Here is a 20,573-nt window from a genome sequence, read left to right as displayed (position 1 = left end):
CCTGTCGAATCGTGTCTTTTGAGGTCCCACGTACTAATGATGGATGGATTGCCATGCCTGACATCTTCGGGGTTTGAAATACACTTTTACGACGAAACTCGTATCAAGGTTTCGCATGGCATTGTGTGCGGAGTAGCAATGAATACCGATAGTAAGCTGCCAAAACATGACTTCGACGTCAGAAAACAGCATGCAGGTAGTGCAATGGCGGTATATTCGATAAAGCCTAGCATATGAGAAGAGCTCGAACCGGCTTCATACTTCTCTACTACAATGTACCGAGGGAGATACTATTCTCCAGCCTCCTAGCTGCCTCCAATCGTACCCGGCAGACAATAGTAGCCGCGTCCTCAATCTTCTTCACCAATCCCACGCCTGTGCCAGCCCAGACACTCCCTGCCTCCTTGAAGTCAAGCTCCTTGTCCTGTCCTTCCTTTAGACGCAAGTAGAACCGCCTAACGACTTCTTGAATGGGAATTCCCGCGGCCACATCATCATAACATCCATTCCTCAGACACCGTCCGTCATACAACTCCGGCCACGGACTCGGGCCCCAGATCTCGTCAAAGACCCTTGACCGCACGGTTGACACTCCCCCGTCGACGGCATCTATGATTGCCTCCCGGTACTCACGAGGCAAGCTCGTCTCCTCCGCAGCCAGAAATCGTGTGCCCATCACCACCCCCGCCGCCCCAAGCATGATAGCTGCCGCCACACCGCGTCCATCGACAATCCCTCCGGCCGCGATCAATGGGATCTGGCTCAACCCATGCTCGTGAAGCACATCACATACCTCTGGGAGCAGCGATATGATACTCGCTCCACTTGCGTGGCCGTGTCCGCCCGCATCGTTTCCCTGCAGAACCAGAGCATCGGGTTGACAGGCTCTGGCCGTATCAAGCGCAGCGGCAACGCTTCCAACCTGTACCCAGATCTTTGTATCTGGGGAGACTCTACGAAGCCCTGCTGTCCACTCTTGGAACTCTCCCGAGGCCCCGAAGGATAGCCAAACGACGGCGGGTTTGTAGGCAGCAAATAGGGAAAGCCAGTGCGAGACAGGGGACCCAAACACAATTACTCCCACTCCGATTGGTAACGTCCCGTTCGGAACGGTGATATCACTTAACTGCCGTTTGGTCTTTTCGAGCTCCGTGCTCAGCACCCTCTTGTCGTCCAGGAAGCCAATTTGTCCCAGTCCCCCAGCTCGAGTGACGGCAACCGCTAGCTTGCTGGTTGCCGCGCCGCTCATGGGGGCATTGATAATCAGCGGGGTCTGCGCCCAGGGAAGATATTGTTTGATTTGTTGGACGCGTGTCATGGTGGTATCAGTAGCGATCAGAATGGGCGGACTAAACACGTAAACCTGCAATTCCAGAGCGTTTGAAAGGCTGTTTATAGTGTTTGTGGACGAGAATTTTAGGAGTCGCCGGTTCCCTTCGGTGGCGGCGAGTAATATTTAGAACAGTCTGACAAACTCCAGGGCTAGTCTATACCCACGGCCGAATGTACTACAAATGATGGCGTCAATGATATCTCGGCCTCTGTACTCAGCAACGAACTAGGGCTATCCCATAGCCGAGATCAAAGGCCGAAAGACCAATCCTGGTCGCCGAAACTACGGCTTTTGCAGTGGGGCGGGGGCGGGGCCAATTTTTCTGGGGTCAGAACACTTCTGCCGTAGGTTATGACTGCAGGTAGAGATGCCTGCATTCCATTTCTGAGAACCATGGTTGTAAAAATGGAATGGACAAATACTTTACACCACCAGTAATCAAGGTCTGCTCAATATGACGGAGTCAACCTTGGTCGTTCAAATAGTGGTCACATTTTATGTATGATGATATATAAGGCAGCCAGATAGGCTAATTCGTTATACTAGAATCACATGTTACATCTAAAATGGAGCTCACTGGTGTATCCTGTTAGCTAACCCTTGCGCAGCTTTTTTCTTCGCTCTTTCAAAGCCAAGTACATGGATGTGGACTTTCATCTTGTCCCTTTGTCTGTATTAACTGGTACCACAAGCATTCAATTTGCGGCGCGATACGGACATTTTTGCAGACGACGTCAGTCAATGGTAGCACTCAAAGTATCTTCCACCTCGCGAGCCGCAGCAGCCAACCCCTCGAAAACAGCATCTGCCCGGATTGATGCACTCAGCGCATTGAGCGACTGTTGCAGCTCCTCGATCAATCGCTCTGTATCCTGTACATCGGTAGCCGGGGTCGGTCTATCCAGCAAGTAATAGCAGCTTGATAGATCGCCAGAACACAGGGCCCTGCGGACCTTGGACAAAAGCATGCTAATTGTGTAGAAGCCCTGCAGGGTACAGCACGCCAAATGTGGCAACTCGCGCGGCGACCTTGATGGACGCAACGCCCTGGCTGTGCCGGACGCTTTCCCATCGGCCTCTAGACCGATGTCAGACAAGCGTGGGTTCGGCGACGAGAGATGTCTGAAGGCTCTTGAAGTCACAACAGCAGATTTGAGGCAGATTTGAGGTAGATTCCTGCTCTGTGAAGGGGAAGATGCATTCGATCTCGGCCATCCGGCTGGCAGAGAGACGAGGGGGCGGACCCGAGAACCCCACGGCGTTAATCGAGGGGAGGTCACAATGATCTGCTAGGAAGATGGGATGGTCCAAAAATGCGCAAAATCGATGTAACTTAAGGCGAGAACTATATCTCAAGGAGAAGGCAGCCATGAATGTTAGACAGGGAAAGCGAGTATGTCGCGAACACGAAGACTTACGTGTGGATTAAAGCGCGGGACATCGCCCATAGGTTTCGAGAGGCGTCTGCTTCAGCCCCGGAATAATTCGTCACGCATCGGAATCGATCTGCCTCCGCCGCCACTTCACAAATGAATGTGTAGAGTTGCTGGATTTGATCCCGCAGCGAAGCGTGCTGGCTTTCGACGCTCTCCCGAGCCAGCTCTCGGGATATACAGCAGCTGTTGATGAATGCCTTCTGAGATTTTACCAGCAACGGCCACGGCTGAACGACAAATGAAGAGTAAGCTTCGTGAAAGAGATGAAGGTCGGAGGAATACGAACTTCACGGCAGCCTCGAAATTCGGGAAAGTGTGTGGTGATCCGGGGATCGTCAACGGTAATGATAGGTGGCTAGACATTCAAATTAGCCCCAAAAACATAGGACTGCTAGCTGAATCTCCTGTGACCGATTTGCCTCCTACCGAAGCCGTCAGAATAGATGACTGATAAACCACAAACATCTGTTGAGAGCGAACAGTTAGGATCAGCAGGACATCATCAGAGAGGAAGCAAACTGACCACCATCCACCACGCACGACGAAGAGCGTCCGAGTACTCCGAGCTACCGGTGCTAGCCGTGTGTAGAGATAGATCCATGGCCGTTGTAAGTGCTTGATTGGCTCGGGCACGCATCTTCGCAATATTACTTCGCTGGACGTACTCATAGGTAGCAAGTAGCGCCAGCGCCAGAACAGGCTCCACAGGAAGAGGGAGGCCTGAATGCAACGGACTTTGCGGAGCTTGCGACAAATCCATATCGGCAGAGAAAGCGGCGCGCATGTGCTCGTACTCATCAAGACAACTCTCAACGCCCGCCAAGGCTGACTGTGCGTACAGCTCAGAGTACGAGCGTCTCAGCTTGACGGCAGTTTCCCTCATCGGATCAGCATCCTCAGGCATGGGGATCAAGATTAATATTGCTACAATGGCTAGGCCCACGGGACTACTCGACGTTGAAGGCAAGCAGGAGCGGCTGGGTTCGATGTTCGGTACGGTAATGGACACAGGGCGATCTTCATGCTGAGACACAATGGGCGGCGGAAGCAACGGGAAATACGGATGGATGAAGATGTAGTAAGCGTTGACTCTAGGCCAATGTCCAAGATGGATTGTCAGTCGCTCATCATGTAAGATGGGCATAAGTTGGCCTGGAAGAGATCCCTGTGAACTTGCAAGTCCTGATCACAGCGGTATGCTCGCAGTGTCACCGTAGTTGTTTCAACGGGAGACGGAGCTGTGCGCATGGTGGCTCCATGATTGATGATCCCATTGGGGTCTTGTAAACCACCAAGAGATGAGTTAATGCCAATGATGTTGTGTAGAACAGGACCTACGATGAACGGTAAGCTGAGAGAATTGAGGATAGGCTCAGGAAGAAATCTCGCTCACTGTTGATATCAGTGGTCTCAGAGGAAAGGGGAGTCAGATAGGCTCCATTATCGATGCTACTAACGTATGGGGCAACGATGGAGGCTTGTTTGCGCGCGAGACTTTCAGCTGCTTTGATTCCTCTTCGGGCTCCCCCTCGCCGACTGGGGCGGTAATGACATTCCCGTCGACTGTTAAAACACTGGGAAGGCTTCAATCAGCAAGGGATAGGAAAGATCGGAGGGCACGAGGCAGGTTGAACCTTACATTCGCACAAGGGCTCTACCCATCACACCAAGTCTTGGATGCGCGGCTATCGGACGTCAGCAGTTGGCCTCGGATTTAACTCTTTTTAAACTGAGGAAAGAGATTCTGCAGTGAGGAGCAATAAACAAAGGCCTAGGCCAAATTCACGGATGAGAATAGGATAGGCTACAGTACACACCATGCGAGACATGCAGATTTCACATGTGGCTGAGCTGATCCTGGGTAGTCGACATACTATTGCTCTACAGTCTGCCGTTTTCTTGGCGGCAATTGTCCTTATCCACCCCTCGAAACCATCTGAAGCCTAAGATTATGCCTCGAGAGGACAAATTTATCAATTGATTCAAGTTCTCGATCATGAGGGTGACTGCTGGCGTATTAGTCATCTCCCCGCTATGGTCGTGTTTGATGGCCTTAGGCCGACAAGTATCCGATGAACTCCGGAAAGATCGCCACAAAGGCCGGGAAAGTGGGTTCTGGACAGTGATCAATATCAGACCACAGATCAGCGTAGTTTATCTACCGGTACTACAGATCCGATGCTATCGCTTTCTGCTAGTATCAATAGATGAGTGGACAGAAGCTTACAATCAAAGGCCGATGTCTCAGTGTCATATGTCGCTCAAGACCCCACCTCCACATGCATATCCAGCCTGTCTGTCACGAGAAGGTCTTCGCTCACACCACCACCTCCTCAGTTGCTGATTTGGTTACTCTTGGTGTAACTCCCTCTAATCATGACTCATCTGTCAGACATCATGCTACCCGTGTCGGCTGGCGATGAATACTACGATCTCGGCTCTTTCGGTCGGAAGATCACCACCTCCAGCCCAGACACTCAGACCTGGTTCAATCGGGGCCTCAGTTGGGTTTATGCCTTCAATCATGTTGAGGGCGCCTACTGCTTTGAGCAAGCCATCGCTCACGATCCGTCGTGCGCCATAGCTTATTGGGGGCTGGCGTACGCAGTGGGTCCCAACTACAACAAGCCGTGGGACCGTTTTGACAGGGCAGACTTGAAGGCCTGCATGAAACGGGCATACGATGCGTCACGCAAGGCCAAGGAACATGCAAACAATGCGACTCCAATCGAGCAAGGGTTGATCGAAGCCATCCAATTCCGATTCCAGAGCGCCTCCCCACCCAATACTGCGGAGCAGTTGGCGGTGAACCATGCGTACGCGACGGCCATGGAGCCTGTTTATCGAGCCTTTGGTGACGATCTGGATGTCGCAGTTCTCTACGCGGACTCGTTGATGAACCAGACTCCTTGGGCACTCTGGGATCTGTTCACTGGCGAACCGAATCCCAAAGCAGCCACAATGGAGGTCAAGGAGGTACTAGAGTGCGCTCTGACTAAAAAAGGGTCTGACACGCACCCTGGGCTACTGCACCTCTACATCCACTTTATTGAAATGTCGCCGAATCCTGAGTTAGGTATCAATGTCGCCGACCAGCTGCGTGACTTGATGCCCGATGCAGGCCACATCCACCACATGCCAACTCATCTCGATATTCTGATCGGGGATTGGCGGCGTTCGATTGCGTCCAATTACAAGGCTACTCTAGCTGATGACAAGTATGTGCGCCGCACCGGTCCGTACAACTTCTATACGTTCTATCGACTTCACGACTACCATTCCCTCATCTATGCGGCTATGCTTTCCGGAAAACTCAATACAGCTCTGGATGCGGTTGCTCGGATGGAGGCTTCAGTCCCTGAAGATGTGCTACGGATTGAGTCCCCGCCCATGGCTGATTGGTTAGAGAACTTCATGTCCATTCACTTACATGTCATGGTGCGCTTCGGAATGTGGGAGGCGCTGAAACAAAGAGAATTACCGAATGACCCTGAACTGTACAGAGTCACGACGGCAACTACATATTACGCCAAGGGAGTTGCCTATGCGGCTACAGGAGATGTAGATGGAGCCCTAGAGCAGCGGGAGCTTTTTCAGCGGACTTGTGCACTTGTCCCCGAGACCCGCCGTGCCTATAATAGCAAGTGTACGCATACGTTGGCCGTGGCCGCGGCCATGCTGGATGGGGAAATCGAGTATCGCCGTCAAAACTACGCCAAGGCCTTTGACCATCTGCGCAGATCCATCGAACTTGATGACAGGCTTCCTTATAGTGAACCGTGGTCATGGATGCAACCCAGTCGACATGCCTACGCGGCCCTTCTCCTGGAACAAGGCCATCTTGAGGAAGCGGCCAAAGTGTACCGCGCTGACCTTGGACTCGATGACTCGCTGATTCGTCCCCGCCGCCACCCGAACAATGTTTGGTCGCTCCAAGGGTATCATGAGTGCTTGACGCGGTTGGGAAGAATGGAGGAAGCGGCGGCCGTCGAGCCTGCAGTAAAGCTGGCGCTAGCTGTAGCTGACATTCCCATCACAGCTTCGTGCTTTTGCCGATTGGATACGTCACAAGCCCCGCGTGTCATTGAAGGTTGTAGTTCCAATGGGAACTGCCACTGAGAGGATCACTTGAACGTTAGTGTATGCTTCGACAGATAATAGTGAAATTGATTGATTTCCCTGTCCAATTTCCATTTGGAAAGCTTCTGGTTGTCCAAGGAGACTGGGGAGGTACTACTTGAGGCGTTTCCATAGTTGGTACAGCCTGTATGGGAGTACCTTGTATCTCTGTTGAATACTGACACCACGATCCAGCTATGTTATAAAGGAGTTTTGTTCTTGCTTCATCCTTACTTTCACAGCCAGCGTTACAAGACAAACCAATGCATCTGATCAGGAGTTGGCCTCCTTTTTCTGGCACAAATGAATACGGCGAAGAAACACATATCTGTAGAGCCTCGTCATCTGTACTTGGTTACCCTTATGATTCCACGGAAAATTAATCCCAAGAAGAATAAGAAGTGCAAGCCCTTCTAACAGTTCAGCCTTTACATCAGATTAATTCAGAGGACTCCATAGAATAAACTGTGTCTACTCGGCATTTGGCTGAATGATTAATCTTTCAGCACTAGTCTTGCCCTGTCTGAGGAGATCCCAAGCTTTCTGTGTGTTGCTCAACCCCCCCATGATCCTGGTCGGGAGTGCCTGGATTTGGTCCTTTGCGACCGCCTCCTCTAGATACTCCCACCATACCCAGCTAGTGAAATCGGCATTTCTGGGATCGAGATAGTCGTCCAAAAACTGGGCAAAGACGCCCCTAACCCCATCTGGCAGCTTTACGCCTTCTCTCACACCCATTGTGGATAAAAACGTACCCCCGCCTTGAGCAGCCAAGACCGTTCCGATCACCACCTGGTCCTTCGCTGAGTCCGCAGCGGCAAGGACGGCATGGAAGGGACCAATTTCAATCAAATCCTCAGCCGCAGAAGCCTGCGTCCTGTCCACAAACTCAGTAGCTCCCAAAGATTTGACTAAACTGGCGTTCGAAGCAGATGCAACACCCACAACCGTGTACCCTGCACTAGCTGCAATTTGGACGGCATTTGCACCGAATGAAGAGGATGCACCCCAGATTAGAACCTTCTTGGTCTTATTGGATGGATCAGGCGTGGCGGAAGGCTTGTCCAGGTGCAAGTGCAAGACAAGCGCACTCATTGCACCATACAAGTTGGAGGCGAGAGCAGCGGCTTTCTCGAAAGATGCCTCACCAATCTAGTTCAAAAATGATTAAATCACCAATGGTCAACCACACAGGGGATCTGCATAAGAAGGAGAGCAAAACCTTCGCCGTAAGTTGCTGCGTAGTCAAAGCGAAGCGCTGCAGGGCCCCGAACCGGGCATCATTGCGCAGAGTTCCTGCGCTATTGGTGACAACTCGGTCTCCGATGTGGAAACGCGTCACACCAGGGCCTGTTTGAACGACTATTCCTGAAAAGCACACTGCTACGTGATCAGCTTATTGACGTGCTCAAGATGTATTAGGTCGGACGAGTGGGCCTTGGTTCACGAACATCCTATAACTGTAGGGTACGACAAGGGAAACGGAAGAACACCATCCTGTATTTTATATTCCGCTGGTTGAATGGCCACAGCTTTGGTCTATAACATATTAAACTTGAAGACTGTGTTCAGATTTACATATGCGCATCATCTCCTACCTGGATGAGTAACTCATCATCGCCAGGCTCATGCATCGGGGCCGGACCAAGCTCTAGCTTTACCCCAACACGAGGGAGCCATGCTGCGACATTTTGCTTGTCTGGCATGATTGACATGAAAGGTATGAAAGTGGTTCAGGCAATAAGTCCAAAACAACTGAGATAAATGAGAGCAGACAAGTAGCGAGTTAGGAAATTGTTTGGATCGCGTGGGTCGAAAGGAACTCTCCACTTTTTAAAGGGGAGCATGTGCGCCAAAAGTCAGAGATAATGCTGTCCGAGGTCGAACAGGAAACTAATATAATGTTTTGGATGGCAGCAACGGGTTCCCTTTTTCTAGTGTCATTTTAGTGCTTATTGTTTGACTCTTTGAGTTACTTGGCGCTGATTCACTAGCTGCATATGACCCAGTTCGTCCCAAAGGTGATGCATGTATGTGTTCTAGACTCGGGATAGCCAAGCCATGGATGGATGCGGTTATTGCACGGCGCATCTGCATTTCAGCAGTCTCATGGTGCAACCATGGTACTAAAAGTTGCCCTCCCATCTGGAATTCTTAGTTGGCATAAACTACTACTCTGTATTATAGGACTCAATGCATAATATGTGAGTTCTAGTATTGGAGCTGACCACAAATATATTTTTTTAAATTCCAGACTGCTCCTGCATCTCGGAGGGAGTATAAAATGAGCAAACACATTTCGAGATGGTCTTGTTATATGACTATTGATTGTCTCTGGCTTTACAATTGTGATGTAGCTTGGGCTATATACCATGATCATCCATTGAACACTATCTAGATAGTAGTGCTTGCTGCATAACTGAACTGCAGAAATCAGAACTAATGCTCACTAAATTTAAATTAGTATAGGTATAGCTTCTTAGATATACAGAACACGTAGAACTGAAAGATATGTACTCCTGTGGTTAGGAGACTACAATGGGTGGCAGAAGTGCACTCCAGACCTCTGTAGACAGAAGTCAGCTAGGTATGTATAGATGATTAGTAAGGAGGGAAGACTGCTGAGGTGGAGCTGAGACACAGCGGCTAATGACCAAGGGGCACAATGATCTCACGTGCATGCTTTCAGGGAAATTGATCAGTAATGATCAGTATTACTAAAGGATGAAAAACATGTCGAGAAAACATCTTGAGAGAATGAACAGGTGATGGAGAAAAGTATTCTAATCCTTGAATAGGTATAGGAAGCATGGGTGCCAACACGTAACTCAGACGTCGTTAAAACATATCGATATCTGGAAGGGAATTAATTTATGGGTGGCTCTGGACTGGGTGTGCTGCTTAGTGGTTGATACACTAACTGTTAACTTAGTTATTCTGTGATGTGTTTGCAAGACAACTTAACATCGAACCACACAGTCACCACATAAGAAAGCATCAGCATGTCCAGACCTATCCTACTGTTTGACAGAGACGTCGTACTCAACATTGAGATGGCCCCTCTTACTTTAGATAAAGCCACTTATACTCTTTATAATTAAGCTATATACCAATCCAATCTCCCTTACAGACCAAGAGCGAAGAAAAATTACCTACTGCCTACCCCCAGAAGAGGAGGACGCTCTCTGTCGCAGGGTCTATGGATAAAGCCTGTCTAAACTAGTCAGAAAGGCCATCCAGAACAGAGACTCCCTAATATATAAAGAATCTGCTATACTAGTCATTGGTGTTAATTCCAGCTAAAATAAGAGACTAGTATAAAGTAGCATGGCTTAGTGCTGCTAATTACAAACTTATGCAGAGAGCTATTACTACTATTACTATAGAAGAGATGAAATATGCGCAGAAGAGCGCCTATATTATTATAAAAAGATAGGGAGATGTGAATTGCAAGGCATTAAAATCCCTAAGTAATAATAATATCTAGAATCTCTAGTTTACTTATATATGCCATGGCAGGAGCATATTCTATCCCTAAACCAGATAGTAGTCTATAGGCTTCTGGTCTTCTTTTTTAAAAAATATGCCTTAGTAGCTATTATTTAAGGAATGTATCAAAACAGCTATTTATTATAGACTATATTTTTAGGCACAGGCTATAAATAAGGAGGTCCTAGCAAAGTTTACTCTTCATTATATGGAGGCTGGTATTATTAATGATGATAGCAATAATATTACTACTCTTCAATCTTAGTTTCTTTCCATGCATGATAGAGGTAAGTTACCTGAGGGCCTGTAATTAGATGCCTTTCTCTATGTAGATGAGGATGCTGTACAATCTGGTAATGCTGTAAGACCTTTATTTAGCTTTTAGAACCAGGTAAGACAGTAAGACCACTCAAGGTGTATATTAAATATATTATACTGATATTATTTGCTCATCTTATGCAGCAAGATCTTCCTCTGCCAGAAGTAAGATATTAGCTATATTACTATACATCTAAGCTAGAGATGCTTTACAGAGTAGCGGCTCGGTCGAAAGATGCAAATGGGATTTGGCCGCCACCTGCTTGCTATATGTGAGTTTGTTCCGGCTTCTTGCGACAGATGAGAACTTTTCCTTCGGTTTGTGGGGGTTTCATTAGGCAAACAGAGGGCAGATATGAACAGAACACTAAAGTACTCGGTTGTGTAGCTTTCAGTAACCATTACACCCACTCTTTTACCTAGTTGTCATCCATTCAAGCCATCCCTTGCCCTCTAATCTTTGATTTGTTCGTCCTAAGTAGCCCTGTTATAACTATTATATTAACACTCCTTTCTCTCACTACGCCCACGCAAACACAGTAATCTGGCCACAACTATTCCCAATGACTGGGTTACCTGGGTCATTATTCAGTGATCGAAGTACCTCGTTACTCCCTTAACGAGTACTAAAACTGCTGCAAACGAATATTGTCAGGAATGACGCAATAATCTCTACCGTATTTATTACAGTATCAATGTGCGGTGAGACTGATTCGCTTCTTTCCAGGAGCCATCCCGGCGTACCAGTCAGCTAAGACTGGACTTTGTATTCAGTAGAGTGCAACTACCTATTCCTCAGTCACAGTCCTATTTCCCATCAGGGATACACTACCTCGAGATCCAAGTAACCCACGCATAAATCCTCAAATACGGGTGTCCATCTGAGTTATCAAGAGTGATAATGAGCACCATCTCTTATTATCCTAATTCAGTAACTTTGCTCCCCTCGCTGAATAAGCAAGCTTTAGGATGCACACCTAGCACTTCACATAGTGAACACCATACTATAGTCACAAGACTCCCGTCAGATTTATGATCCTATCAATAAGAACCAACAGAAAGTCCGCAAGATCGCCATGGTTCTGATGGCCTATGTATCCAATTGAGCTGATGGTACCACCTCGTCGAGTACATTCCATACTCGGCACCAACGATCTATTCCCCCCCAATCTGTAGGACTTTGAGATATTCGCATTCGCACTCGCATTCGTAATACACAAACCTCTACGAATATAACCACTAATTCGCAATGTTGCCAAGACATTTACATAAAAGCGCGGCAGCCAATAGTGACGGTCTGTATCATGTGATATAAGCCAGTTCTCCAGTCATTTGTGGAACGTAGACCACTAATACTGTTTTCAAGCAATATATAAAGCACGCTGAACAACCAGTATATCATAATCAACATTTATTTCTAACTACATTTTTCATCACGTGACTAAAGCTACGAATATTCGTAAGGCATGCGAATATATCCATTATCTGTGCCGACCCCTACGAAGATATTATCAAACTCAAGGTCGCCGTCTCTTTTGGTCTCGCCCATCCCGTTCTTGAAGTCGCGGTTGATTGCGACTCCAACAACAACTGACTGGCCTGAGACCCCTAAATAGCCCCCACTACCCCTACAAGAAACCTGCTTGATCTCACGTTCTACCTTTTGCACGAAACTTCGCTCAGCTTTAGCTTGGAGCAAAGAACATTCCAAGCCATGGGTGCGCCCATTATGATACCAGAGATATGGTATCTGGTCTTCCAATTTGTACGCTTCATACTAGGTTCTTTTCTGATGCATGCTCTAGAATCTGACCTATGCTGAAATGCCATACAGTTAGCTACCAGGAACGATCTCAGAAATGTGTGCAGTGTATGCCGATTATTTGATGCAATCGCAACCCCTCTCTTGTACCGGTCACTTATTTTCCGCGACCCGCATATCGACGGAAGTCACTGGTCCAAGTTACCCGATGATGAAGACGTAGAGACACAAGATGAGGCCGATAATCTTTCCTTTGGCCTCTTGTGCAGGCTTCTGGACGACAATAATGATATATTACGGGGATTTGTGCATGAAATTGTTTTTGATAAAATGAACAACATGAGAACAGTAGATCGTGTTTGGCGAAAGCTGCAGCCGCCCAACGATGCTCTCGCTACTCTGGTAAGTAAACTGCCAAATTTAGAGGCCATAGTGTAGGTTGCAGACTGACCTTTTTCATCCTCTACACGGTTGATCGGGATGTGCTAAAATTCGGATATAGCTTCCAGAACAAGCTTCCAATAACAGATAGGTTTGTGAATGCCCTTCTCAGCCATAAAAAATCTCCGAAGCTTCATCTCCTGGGAGAAGATGGCAGAACTAGGGTCAACATTAAGATGCCCTTTGTGCAGAAACTGCATACTTCTGTAGATGCCCAAGCTGAAGCTCCCAGAGACCGTCCGGAGACACATAGATCCGGGGTCCGCGTGTGGGAGCCGCAGAGGTTGGCTTTGCATGAGCTTTTCAATGCCTTTCCGAATCTTGAAGAACTATCAGTATCTATCAATTGGCTGCGAGGAGGCTGCGTGCTGGGTGGCCCGCCCTCTCCTACCAGGATACTGGAGCTTGTTCTATCCGAAGAAGCAACATTCCCACCGCTTAAAAGCCTCTCACTGAGTGGTTATCCTTTCCAAGGAGATGAACTTGCTCTCTGGCGAGATAGGTTCCCTTGGGACAGACTACACTCTCTCAGTCTTGGCGTCCAGCTACCACCATCTACCCCGAGGCTCTTGGAGCTAGCCACGGGAAAGGTGGTCAATTTGAAAGAATTTCAAATTACTAGCTACGATCGTTTGAGCTCGTCAGCTGAACTTGATGCCTTTTTGTGCTCATTTGATACTCTGGAAAGTCTGACCGCTAAAGGAGCGGTCCCTTCATTATCTTCTGTGGTTCATCAATCCAACCTGAAGCATATTTGCTTACATACGATCGAAGAACCTGATAGGGAAAGGGAGACTCTGGACGTTGAGCAGCTGAAAGATTTAAATCAGCATTGCCCCAAGCTTACGACCTTGGAAATTGATTTGGATCCGAATGGCACATGGGTAAGTCGTGACCTGGATCCCTTCCGCTGCTGGAGTTGATCTTTGTCTGTTTAGCCCGACGATATTGTCAGTGTCATAGCAACCAGCTTCAAGAATCTTCGACGATTTTCCATTCATGTCGGACTAGGTATCGCTCGTGCAAAAGATTATCATTCAATGGAGCAGGAGTTTGCGCGAGTTTTGACAAAGTCAAAGGCGCAAGACTTTGCAAAACGGTTCTTTGAACTCAGAGGACCGTCCGTTCTGGAGATGATTACGCTGAAAACGGGCGAAAACTTGCGCTGGTTTCCGCAATGGCCTCCAGAGTATGCCAGCGCAGAAGAAGAGTGCACAAATATATTTGAAATCTATTCTCCTCTTGAAGATAATCACGAGACGCGTCTCAACGAGTTGGAAAGCGACTATGCCCGCCTGATTAGAATATTAGACGAGAACAGCATGGCCTATCACAATTCTATGAATCGCTCCAGCGCAGATTCAAAGCCCCAACGGCTCAGCAGGTTTCCTCGTGTACTCAAAACTCCAGCTTTTCCACTTTAACCTAGTACGCTCTGCTTGTCTTCTACTGATTTACAGCTGTTTATCAAACTGAGGAAACTGTGAATCATGTGCCAAATCCATTGACGTTATCATATACATAGTAAATAGAGGACCTTCGTCCGAATCCTCCGTACTCCTTGAAATCGTTGAGGAATAGGTCCTACGCATACCAATAATTGATGCCCTTCCCCAGATCAAACAGGGGCGGGGGGCCGCTAGGCACAGGGTTAAGGCCAGGATTTTCTGCAGGTTGGGCAGCCCTAGGGGATAGAGGCTATACGGTATCCTTGGTATCTTTGGCATCTACATGGAAGAAGAGAACTCTAGCTCCAGTTTGCTTGCTCCAAAATCTGCACCGCGACGTCCTTCACGGTCCGACCATCCGTCGAAATTCGACAAGCCCATCCCCCGACCTCCTTCTCCAGTACCGATGCCATTCGGAGGCTACTCGCCAAATGATGATCTAGTAAACTGCCTATCTCTCTCTTCCGTAGCCTCTCTGAGGCTGTATTGTCGGTCGCTGTCAAGATGAACCCCCTGAGATCAATAGCAGGTTCTGTGTCCCGCGGGAATTGAAGAGAATTTTTGATGACAGCTCGAAGAGTTTTTTGGATAGATTCATACTCCAGAGCCATTGCAGTTCCTGATAGGATGAGTTTGCTGCATCCTCGGTGACGATAATAGTTTCCGAACATCGATTCAAGGTTGAGGAGTAGCAACTCGGGGCCCTCCTCTTCAGGATATACCATATCTAGATTATCTCCATCGATATGGGCATGAGGGATATCGCGAATTTTTAGCAGTTCGGACATCTCGTTTGCGATGGAAGTTTTCCCGACACCAGATCTGCCGGATAGAAGTATAACCTGTACGATCATTCTTGAAGGTAGTGGCTGCCAAGACAGGTTTTTTGTTCGGATAGACTGGGTGTGTCTATAGAGCATTTGACTGAGGGAAGTCTATTTATGTCGACTTTTTGCTCGTAGAGTGAGTCATGAATGACTCAGTCTGGGGCTCTGGGCTTCGTATAGATCACTGGAATTTCATTTATGCGGGGTGGACAGGCGCGTTTCCACGCAGGGTGGCTGGAGCGACTTTTCTTTTGTTTCCTTGCGCTACGTCTTGTACGAAGTTGACAATTGCTGGGCTTAATACTGGTGACCCAATTTTAAACGTGTGTAGGTGAGGCGAGGGACTCCTAATTCCCAGGAGTGAATAGCGTAGGTTCTATGGGGTTTATGTCCCTGATGTTAGTCTTTCTCTCCCTCAATACGAGGTAATCTTCTGGAACCTTTCTAGATAGCTCTGGGACCGTTTCATTCTTGGATCGGGCCCGACCAGCTCAGCTCGGACGATTCTTTGGTGTAACTTCGGTGACCCCCAAGCCCTATCCGTGCTCATAAACCGCCAGTTATTGAAGTAAGGGAGAACTTGTAAGCGCTGATTGGCCTAGTGGCTGGACTCCAAGCGTCCTTGATCTGTCCCACGCTCCTCGGCATGGCTAGTAGTCTCAAAAAGGGTTACATTCATCTTCACAACAATATATTGTGTATGCGCGGACCCTGATGCTTCTGCCAGCTCTGGACAGCCTTCCCTGTTATCATAAAAATTAATATCCGCATCCTTCGAGCTTGATTCCCCACCCTGTTTAAGTCCCGGACATCTGTAACCATCGGAGGAGAACATAACTAAAACTTAGTTCACTTTTAAACATAGGGATAAGGTCCACTGGTATGAGGAAACTATTCTAATAGCTATGTTATGTCATCAATTTTGGATTTGCCAAATTGGGACTATGCTGAAGGAGATCCGCCTTTGTATGTGGTGCATACTCCGGGTTCTATGCCTGCCTGCAAAGGCCGACTTCTCAGCTGGCCAAACACCCTATAATCTAAGGCTTATAACTTCACCTTATAAGATCCCCAGCGCGCCGGCCACCATATGTTAATTAAGCTGTGGCTTGTGGACCCCTACTACTGCATCTGCTCAACCTGCAATGTGCCCCCGCAGCAGCATGCCTAGTGGGCCAAGGTGGCGCGCATGGCTACTAGATTAGGTATACGACTTCCAGCGGAACTTGTGCAGGCTGATTCTTGATTATAGAGAGTTATGGCCTATGTCCATGGCTGATGCACTGAACCTGCGGGAGGAGTTTCATAGGGAATGAGCCTACATGCAGCAGGCTGTCCATCATGCTGAGGGATATCATATCATGGGGGATCTCGATGCGATACAAGACGAATGGAGACTTGGCGAGTCTCCATAGGTGTGGGTGGACCTGAGAATGGATAAATGGTGATTTGAATAAACGATTTACAGTTCGCGGGAAATATCGCCACATACCATTATCTAAGATCTCTCCTTATTTAATACACACTTTATTGTGTGGCTGAGGAACCATGCCAACTAACTAACTGTGCGCGTCGGCCTCCTACCTGGTTGAAGTTAAATTATGCATCGAGGAAGGGAACTGTGGTGTATGGTGCGCAGTTGTGACGGATTGGTTTAGGCAAATCGAGTGCCGATTTAGCGGCAATGCGGATAAGACCCGTTATATATACTTTGTACATAAATAGATACCCATCGCATCGATATGAAGCTGCCGAGATTTCAGGCCCCCTGGCGCATGCTCAGGGACCAAGTGCCCATGATACGTTCGATGGCCGAAGTGGCTTGCCTATTCCTTTTTCCTTTCACTTTGATGAAGGCGAATGTCCTACTGCTCCGCAATGTTAACCACATTTTTCATTAGGGTGTTTTCATCCGGCGTTATTCGCTTACGCTTGCTTCTTTATGGATCAATCCTCCACGGCCTGATATCGCACTGCGCTGATAAGCAGCCTAGGCCTAGTATCCAAGGAATGCGGCGCTTTCCGGCAGTAGGGCTTACCTATCCAAAGAAAATAGGCACGTGGTGAATATAGAGAGTAGAGTTGGGAAGTACGGAGTATAGTCCACCATTGGGAGCTAGAGTGAAATAATATAAGGTAGTTAGCAACTATGTGCAAAGCTAATCAAGCTGAACCCGGATGGAATTCAATATCCCGAAGTTTTGGGCATATCCACAAAGAGCCGGGCTCATCAGAATGGGAAGTAAGCTAGTACAGGAAATATTCCAAACCGTAGTCTAGATTAGAGCGTGAGAGATTCTCGTGCAATCGAAGTCTACTTACCGCAGCAATACCCAACTCGTCGATTCAAGGCCTATGTTAGCAGCTAGAAAGAGAGCTACAATGAGTCAGGAGACTGCTACGCGCAAATATAGCCCGCCAATAGACCGGCCCGCGAAGCCAGCTAAATGTAACGCTGGGGGCCTGAAGCAATGCCTCAGTGCCAATGCCAAGATCTTAGGGGCGCTCTTGCCCGTCCGCCTGATAGTAAACTGGGAGGAAACCTGGCAGTAATACTCCAACACGGGAATAGGATATCTACACGCTTGGACTAGGGCTTATCGGAACCGTGTCAAAAACAACCGGACTGCTCTAGCCTCGTGACACTCTTCTCAGCCTCCAGGCGTCCAATTATCAATATCCTAAGGACGCCAGATCCTGCGTTGGAAGTGCTACTGATCTGATTGGCCTGTAAACCCAACTTGATAACTACTAAGCTAGATAGATTAAATGGTCTTGTAAAACGGTCCCTAAACTGAGTCGGGTCCCTGAATTTGTCATCCAGTGGCAGATTGATCTGTGCCTGAGCCACTGACCGTGACTGGCCAGTTTAGCCCGGAGACAGCTATACCGATTGAAACGGACCAATGGGTTTTTTGTTGGTTCAGGGAGAAGAGATGTATCTATTTTAGTTGTATTAATGTAGAACTTCCTTGTTAGTGTGAGTACGGAATAGATGACTTGATTAAGTAGCTATCTAAGAGAGATGAAGTTATCTTACATGTGAGCAGAAAGGCGAGTATATAGTGCTAGGCTGGATTAGGTAGTGTAGGTGAAGGAGTATCATTCACAGTTAGGAAATTCCTATGCCGACTGAACTAGCTAGTCGGAATTGGCGGGAATAGGTAGTGTACTCCACCGTCCGGAGATTATGGGTGAAGGATTAAGATGGGATATCACATTCGCATAAAGGAGCGGCACCCACCTGCCCGGAGCTTCAGAAGGCAAGGCTTTGAGCATCGCGCAGTACTGCCAACTTTAGATTCTCCATGGCTCGGGGTTTCAGTTACCTTGTGCTCGTGCTATGCGGTATTTGGGTGCAGGCGATCGCTGTCATCTCTTCGAATTCTACCCCTGATGCAGTTGGTGAATTGCGTTCGACACTACACGGCTCGTATCTAGCTCCGACTCTGCATAGCCGGGATGCCAAGGTGGATTTGAGGATATTATGCCTTGGTGCCTCGATTACGTGGGGTGTGGGCTCGTCAACTGGCAACGGGTATGATCCTCCACTCCTCGGATTGGAGACATTTCTGATATCACAGTTACCGGAAACCCTTGAGCGATAAACTTCGCTTTGAAGGATACGAGGTTGATATGGTTGGGACCAAGCATAATGGAGACATGGCCGACAATGTACGTCCTTTTGGCATGACCTACCAACGGCGAGAGCGAACACTAACATCCCATCAGGACGTGGAAGCTCGCCCAGGAGGCGTTATCGATCAGGTGCACACCGCCGCTCGAGGCTCATACAGATACAATCCCAACGTCGTCCTGATCAACGCGGGCACCAACGACTGTCTGCAAAACCGCGATATTGCGGGTGCCGGCGAGCGGATGAGGGTGCCCATCGAGGATATATTCCAGTCAATCAGCGGCGTGACCGTTCTCCTGTCGACTCTCATCCCCTGCAAAGACCCCACCGGGGAGGCGAATCGCCCGGCCGTCAACGCCCAGTATCGCACCTTGGTGAGTGGGAAAAGGGTAAGTTGCTAATCTGAGAGCTCATCCATCCCACACAGCTAACAACACCTGTTCAGTCATGCAAAAGATTGATGATGATAAAGCAAATGAAGTCTTCTCGAATGCACAAGAGTACGCTGATGAGATGGCGGACTCGGCTTTTGAAAAAATAAAAGACCTTGTCGAGTGCCTATCCATCTCAACACACAACTGTTTGGCTTTCGTAAAGAGCTGACACATTTCATCGCATAATAGTAAACCAGAAGAGTATGTCGTCAACGAGGAACTCAAGCACCAGGTCGTGACTATAATCGAAGCCTGGGATAATGCCACGGGAAAGATGCAGTCCAGCCTATTCTCCGGGACCAGCGATGGAATAAGCCAATTGGGGAAAATGATCGCTGGGGGAACATTCCTCCTTCCCAACGATACCCAATTATTGCCCATAACCGACCTCAAGGCCTCGGTAGAAAGGTCACTCTACGCTATCGCTCATCCCACAGGCCTGGCGTCTCGCAATCGGCGATATAAATCCTTTGTAAGTCTCTGCAGTAGTTGAATCGTCTCGAGGGTACCCGCGTACTCACCCGTTGTCAATATCTAGTGTGATTGACTCGACGATGAATTGCGAAGACGCCCTCGACCAGGAGTCGAAAGACACAAACCCGGAAGGTTTTGGCTCTCGTGCTCTGACAGACTACGACACCTCGCGGGTGTGCATAAATGATCGAATGTATTCTCTTGTAACTGCTACAAAACCGAGGCACAACTGTGTCGACAGCCCCCATGAAGGCTTGGGCCATTATTGCCACGCGTTCCGTCCACCTCCTGGCACTGACGCTCTTGACGGCTCATTCTGGGGCAACATTACGATCGAAGACATTGTTGCAGGGTACGCTCCCTTCTTGTACTCATTATTTGACCAATCTGCTAACCATCGGCAGTGCCGTCAATACCTACAACGCCAACTGAAAGAATTCCAATTCCGACGAGTCCCAGAGCATATGGAACAGCACCAACTATAGCAACACCTTTGCTGGTATTGGCAAGTCGGACGTCAGCGCCCCTGGTTACGTTGATATCCCCATGTGCCGCTACTGGGAAGCTCGTGAGAACTATTGGTACTGGAGAGGGTCGTCAAGCCACGATGAGGTTCCTTACTATTTCCCCTGCAACGAGATCATTGATTACAACTCTTAGTCCCATCGAATTTATTGTCTCCGGCATGCTAGGCAGAGCACTTTATGGTCAAGTGTTGACACCACTTTCATTTTTTTATATTTTGTTATTTAATAGTGTTAGTCTAGTTAAGACTTAAGTTCCTTTGAGGAGATTATTAAAAAACATAAAAGTCTCACTCCTTTTCATACCATATACTAAAAGTCGATTGCCTTG

At 48.2% G+C, this 20,573-nt stretch overlaps 7 protein-coding genes across 7 annotated transcripts; 3 read left to right on the top strand and 4 right to left on the bottom strand.

Annotated features, from left to right (window-relative positions):
* Window positions 1-268: 268 nt before the first annotated feature.
* On the bottom strand, window positions 269-1,318 carry Asppvi_005447 (NAD(P)H-dependent flavin oxidoreductase; the record flags this gene model as incomplete). The annotated part of the gene is made up of 1 exon (XM_043301369.1): window positions 269-1,318. The coding sequence occupies one exon, from the start codon at window positions 1,316-1,318 to the stop codon at window positions 269-271; it is 1,050 nt and encodes a 349-aa protein (XP_043157304.1).
* A 749-nt stretch (window positions 1,319-2,067) lies between these two features.
* Window positions 2,068-3,673, bottom strand: Asppvi_005446 (uncharacterized protein; the record flags this gene model as incomplete). Its single annotated transcript, XM_043301368.1, has 5 exons — window positions 2,068-2,455; window positions 2,752-2,996; window positions 3,056-3,124; window positions 3,196-3,234; window positions 3,293-3,673. 5 exons carry the CDS (start codon window positions 3,671-3,673, stop codon window positions 2,068-2,070), a joined length of 1,122 nt encoding a protein of 373 aa, XP_043157303.1.
* A 1,472-nt stretch (window positions 3,674-5,145) lies between these two features.
* Asppvi_005445 (tetratricopeptide repeat protein) lies at window positions 5,146-6,888 on the top strand (the record flags this gene model as incomplete). The annotated part of the gene is made up of 1 exon (XM_043301367.1): window positions 5,146-6,888. The coding sequence occupies one exon, from the start codon at window positions 5,146-5,148 to the stop codon at window positions 6,886-6,888; it is 1,743 nt and encodes a 580-aa protein (XP_043157302.1).
* A 471-nt stretch (window positions 6,889-7,359) lies between these two features.
* Asppvi_005444 (zinc-binding alcohol dehydrogenase family protein) lies at window positions 7,360-8,594 on the bottom strand (the record flags this gene model as incomplete). Its single annotated transcript, XM_043301366.1, has 4 exons — window positions 7,360-8,040; window positions 8,111-8,268; window positions 8,340-8,427; window positions 8,487-8,594. The coding sequence occupies 4 exons, from the start codon at window positions 8,592-8,594 to the stop codon at window positions 7,360-7,362; spliced, it is 1,035 nt and encodes a 344-aa protein (XP_043157301.1).
* Window positions 8,595-12,409: 3,815 nt separating this feature from the next.
* Asppvi_005443 (uncharacterized protein) lies at window positions 12,410-14,322 on the top strand (the record flags this gene model as incomplete). The annotated part of the gene is made up of 4 exons (XM_043301365.1): window positions 12,410-12,460; window positions 12,530-12,891; window positions 12,960-13,782; window positions 13,837-14,322. 4 exons carry the CDS (start codon window positions 12,410-12,412, stop codon window positions 14,320-14,322), a joined length of 1,722 nt encoding a protein of 573 aa, XP_043157300.1.
* A 323-nt stretch (window positions 14,323-14,645) lies between these two features.
* Window positions 14,646-15,134, bottom strand: Asppvi_005442 (uncharacterized protein; the record flags this gene model as incomplete). The annotated part of the gene is made up of 1 exon (XM_043301364.1): window positions 14,646-15,134. The coding sequence occupies one exon, from the start codon at window positions 15,132-15,134 to the stop codon at window positions 14,646-14,648; it is 489 nt and encodes a 162-aa protein (XP_043157299.1).
* Window positions 15,135-18,481: 3,347 nt separating this feature from the next.
* On the top strand, window positions 18,482-20,378 carry Asppvi_005441 (uncharacterized protein; the record flags this gene model as incomplete). Its single annotated transcript, XM_043301363.1, has 7 exons — window positions 18,482-18,711; window positions 18,758-19,199; window positions 19,267-19,310; window positions 19,434-19,644; window positions 19,682-19,716; window positions 19,783-20,070; window positions 20,204-20,378. 7 exons carry the CDS (start codon window positions 18,482-18,484, stop codon window positions 20,376-20,378), a joined length of 1,425 nt encoding a protein of 474 aa, XP_043157298.1.
* Between the last annotated feature and the right edge of the window lie 195 nt (window positions 20,379-20,573).

This window comes from Aspergillus pseudoviridinutans (genome assembly GCF_018340605.1).
Source record: "Aspergillus pseudoviridinutans IFM 55266 DNA, scaffold_4, whole genome shotgun sequence".
Taxonomy (NCBI): domain Eukaryota; kingdom Fungi; phylum Ascomycota; class Eurotiomycetes; order Eurotiales; family Aspergillaceae; genus Aspergillus; species Aspergillus pseudoviridinutans.
Note: the sequence above shows the minus strand (reverse complement) of the source record. Positions and strands in the feature narration are given on the sequence as shown.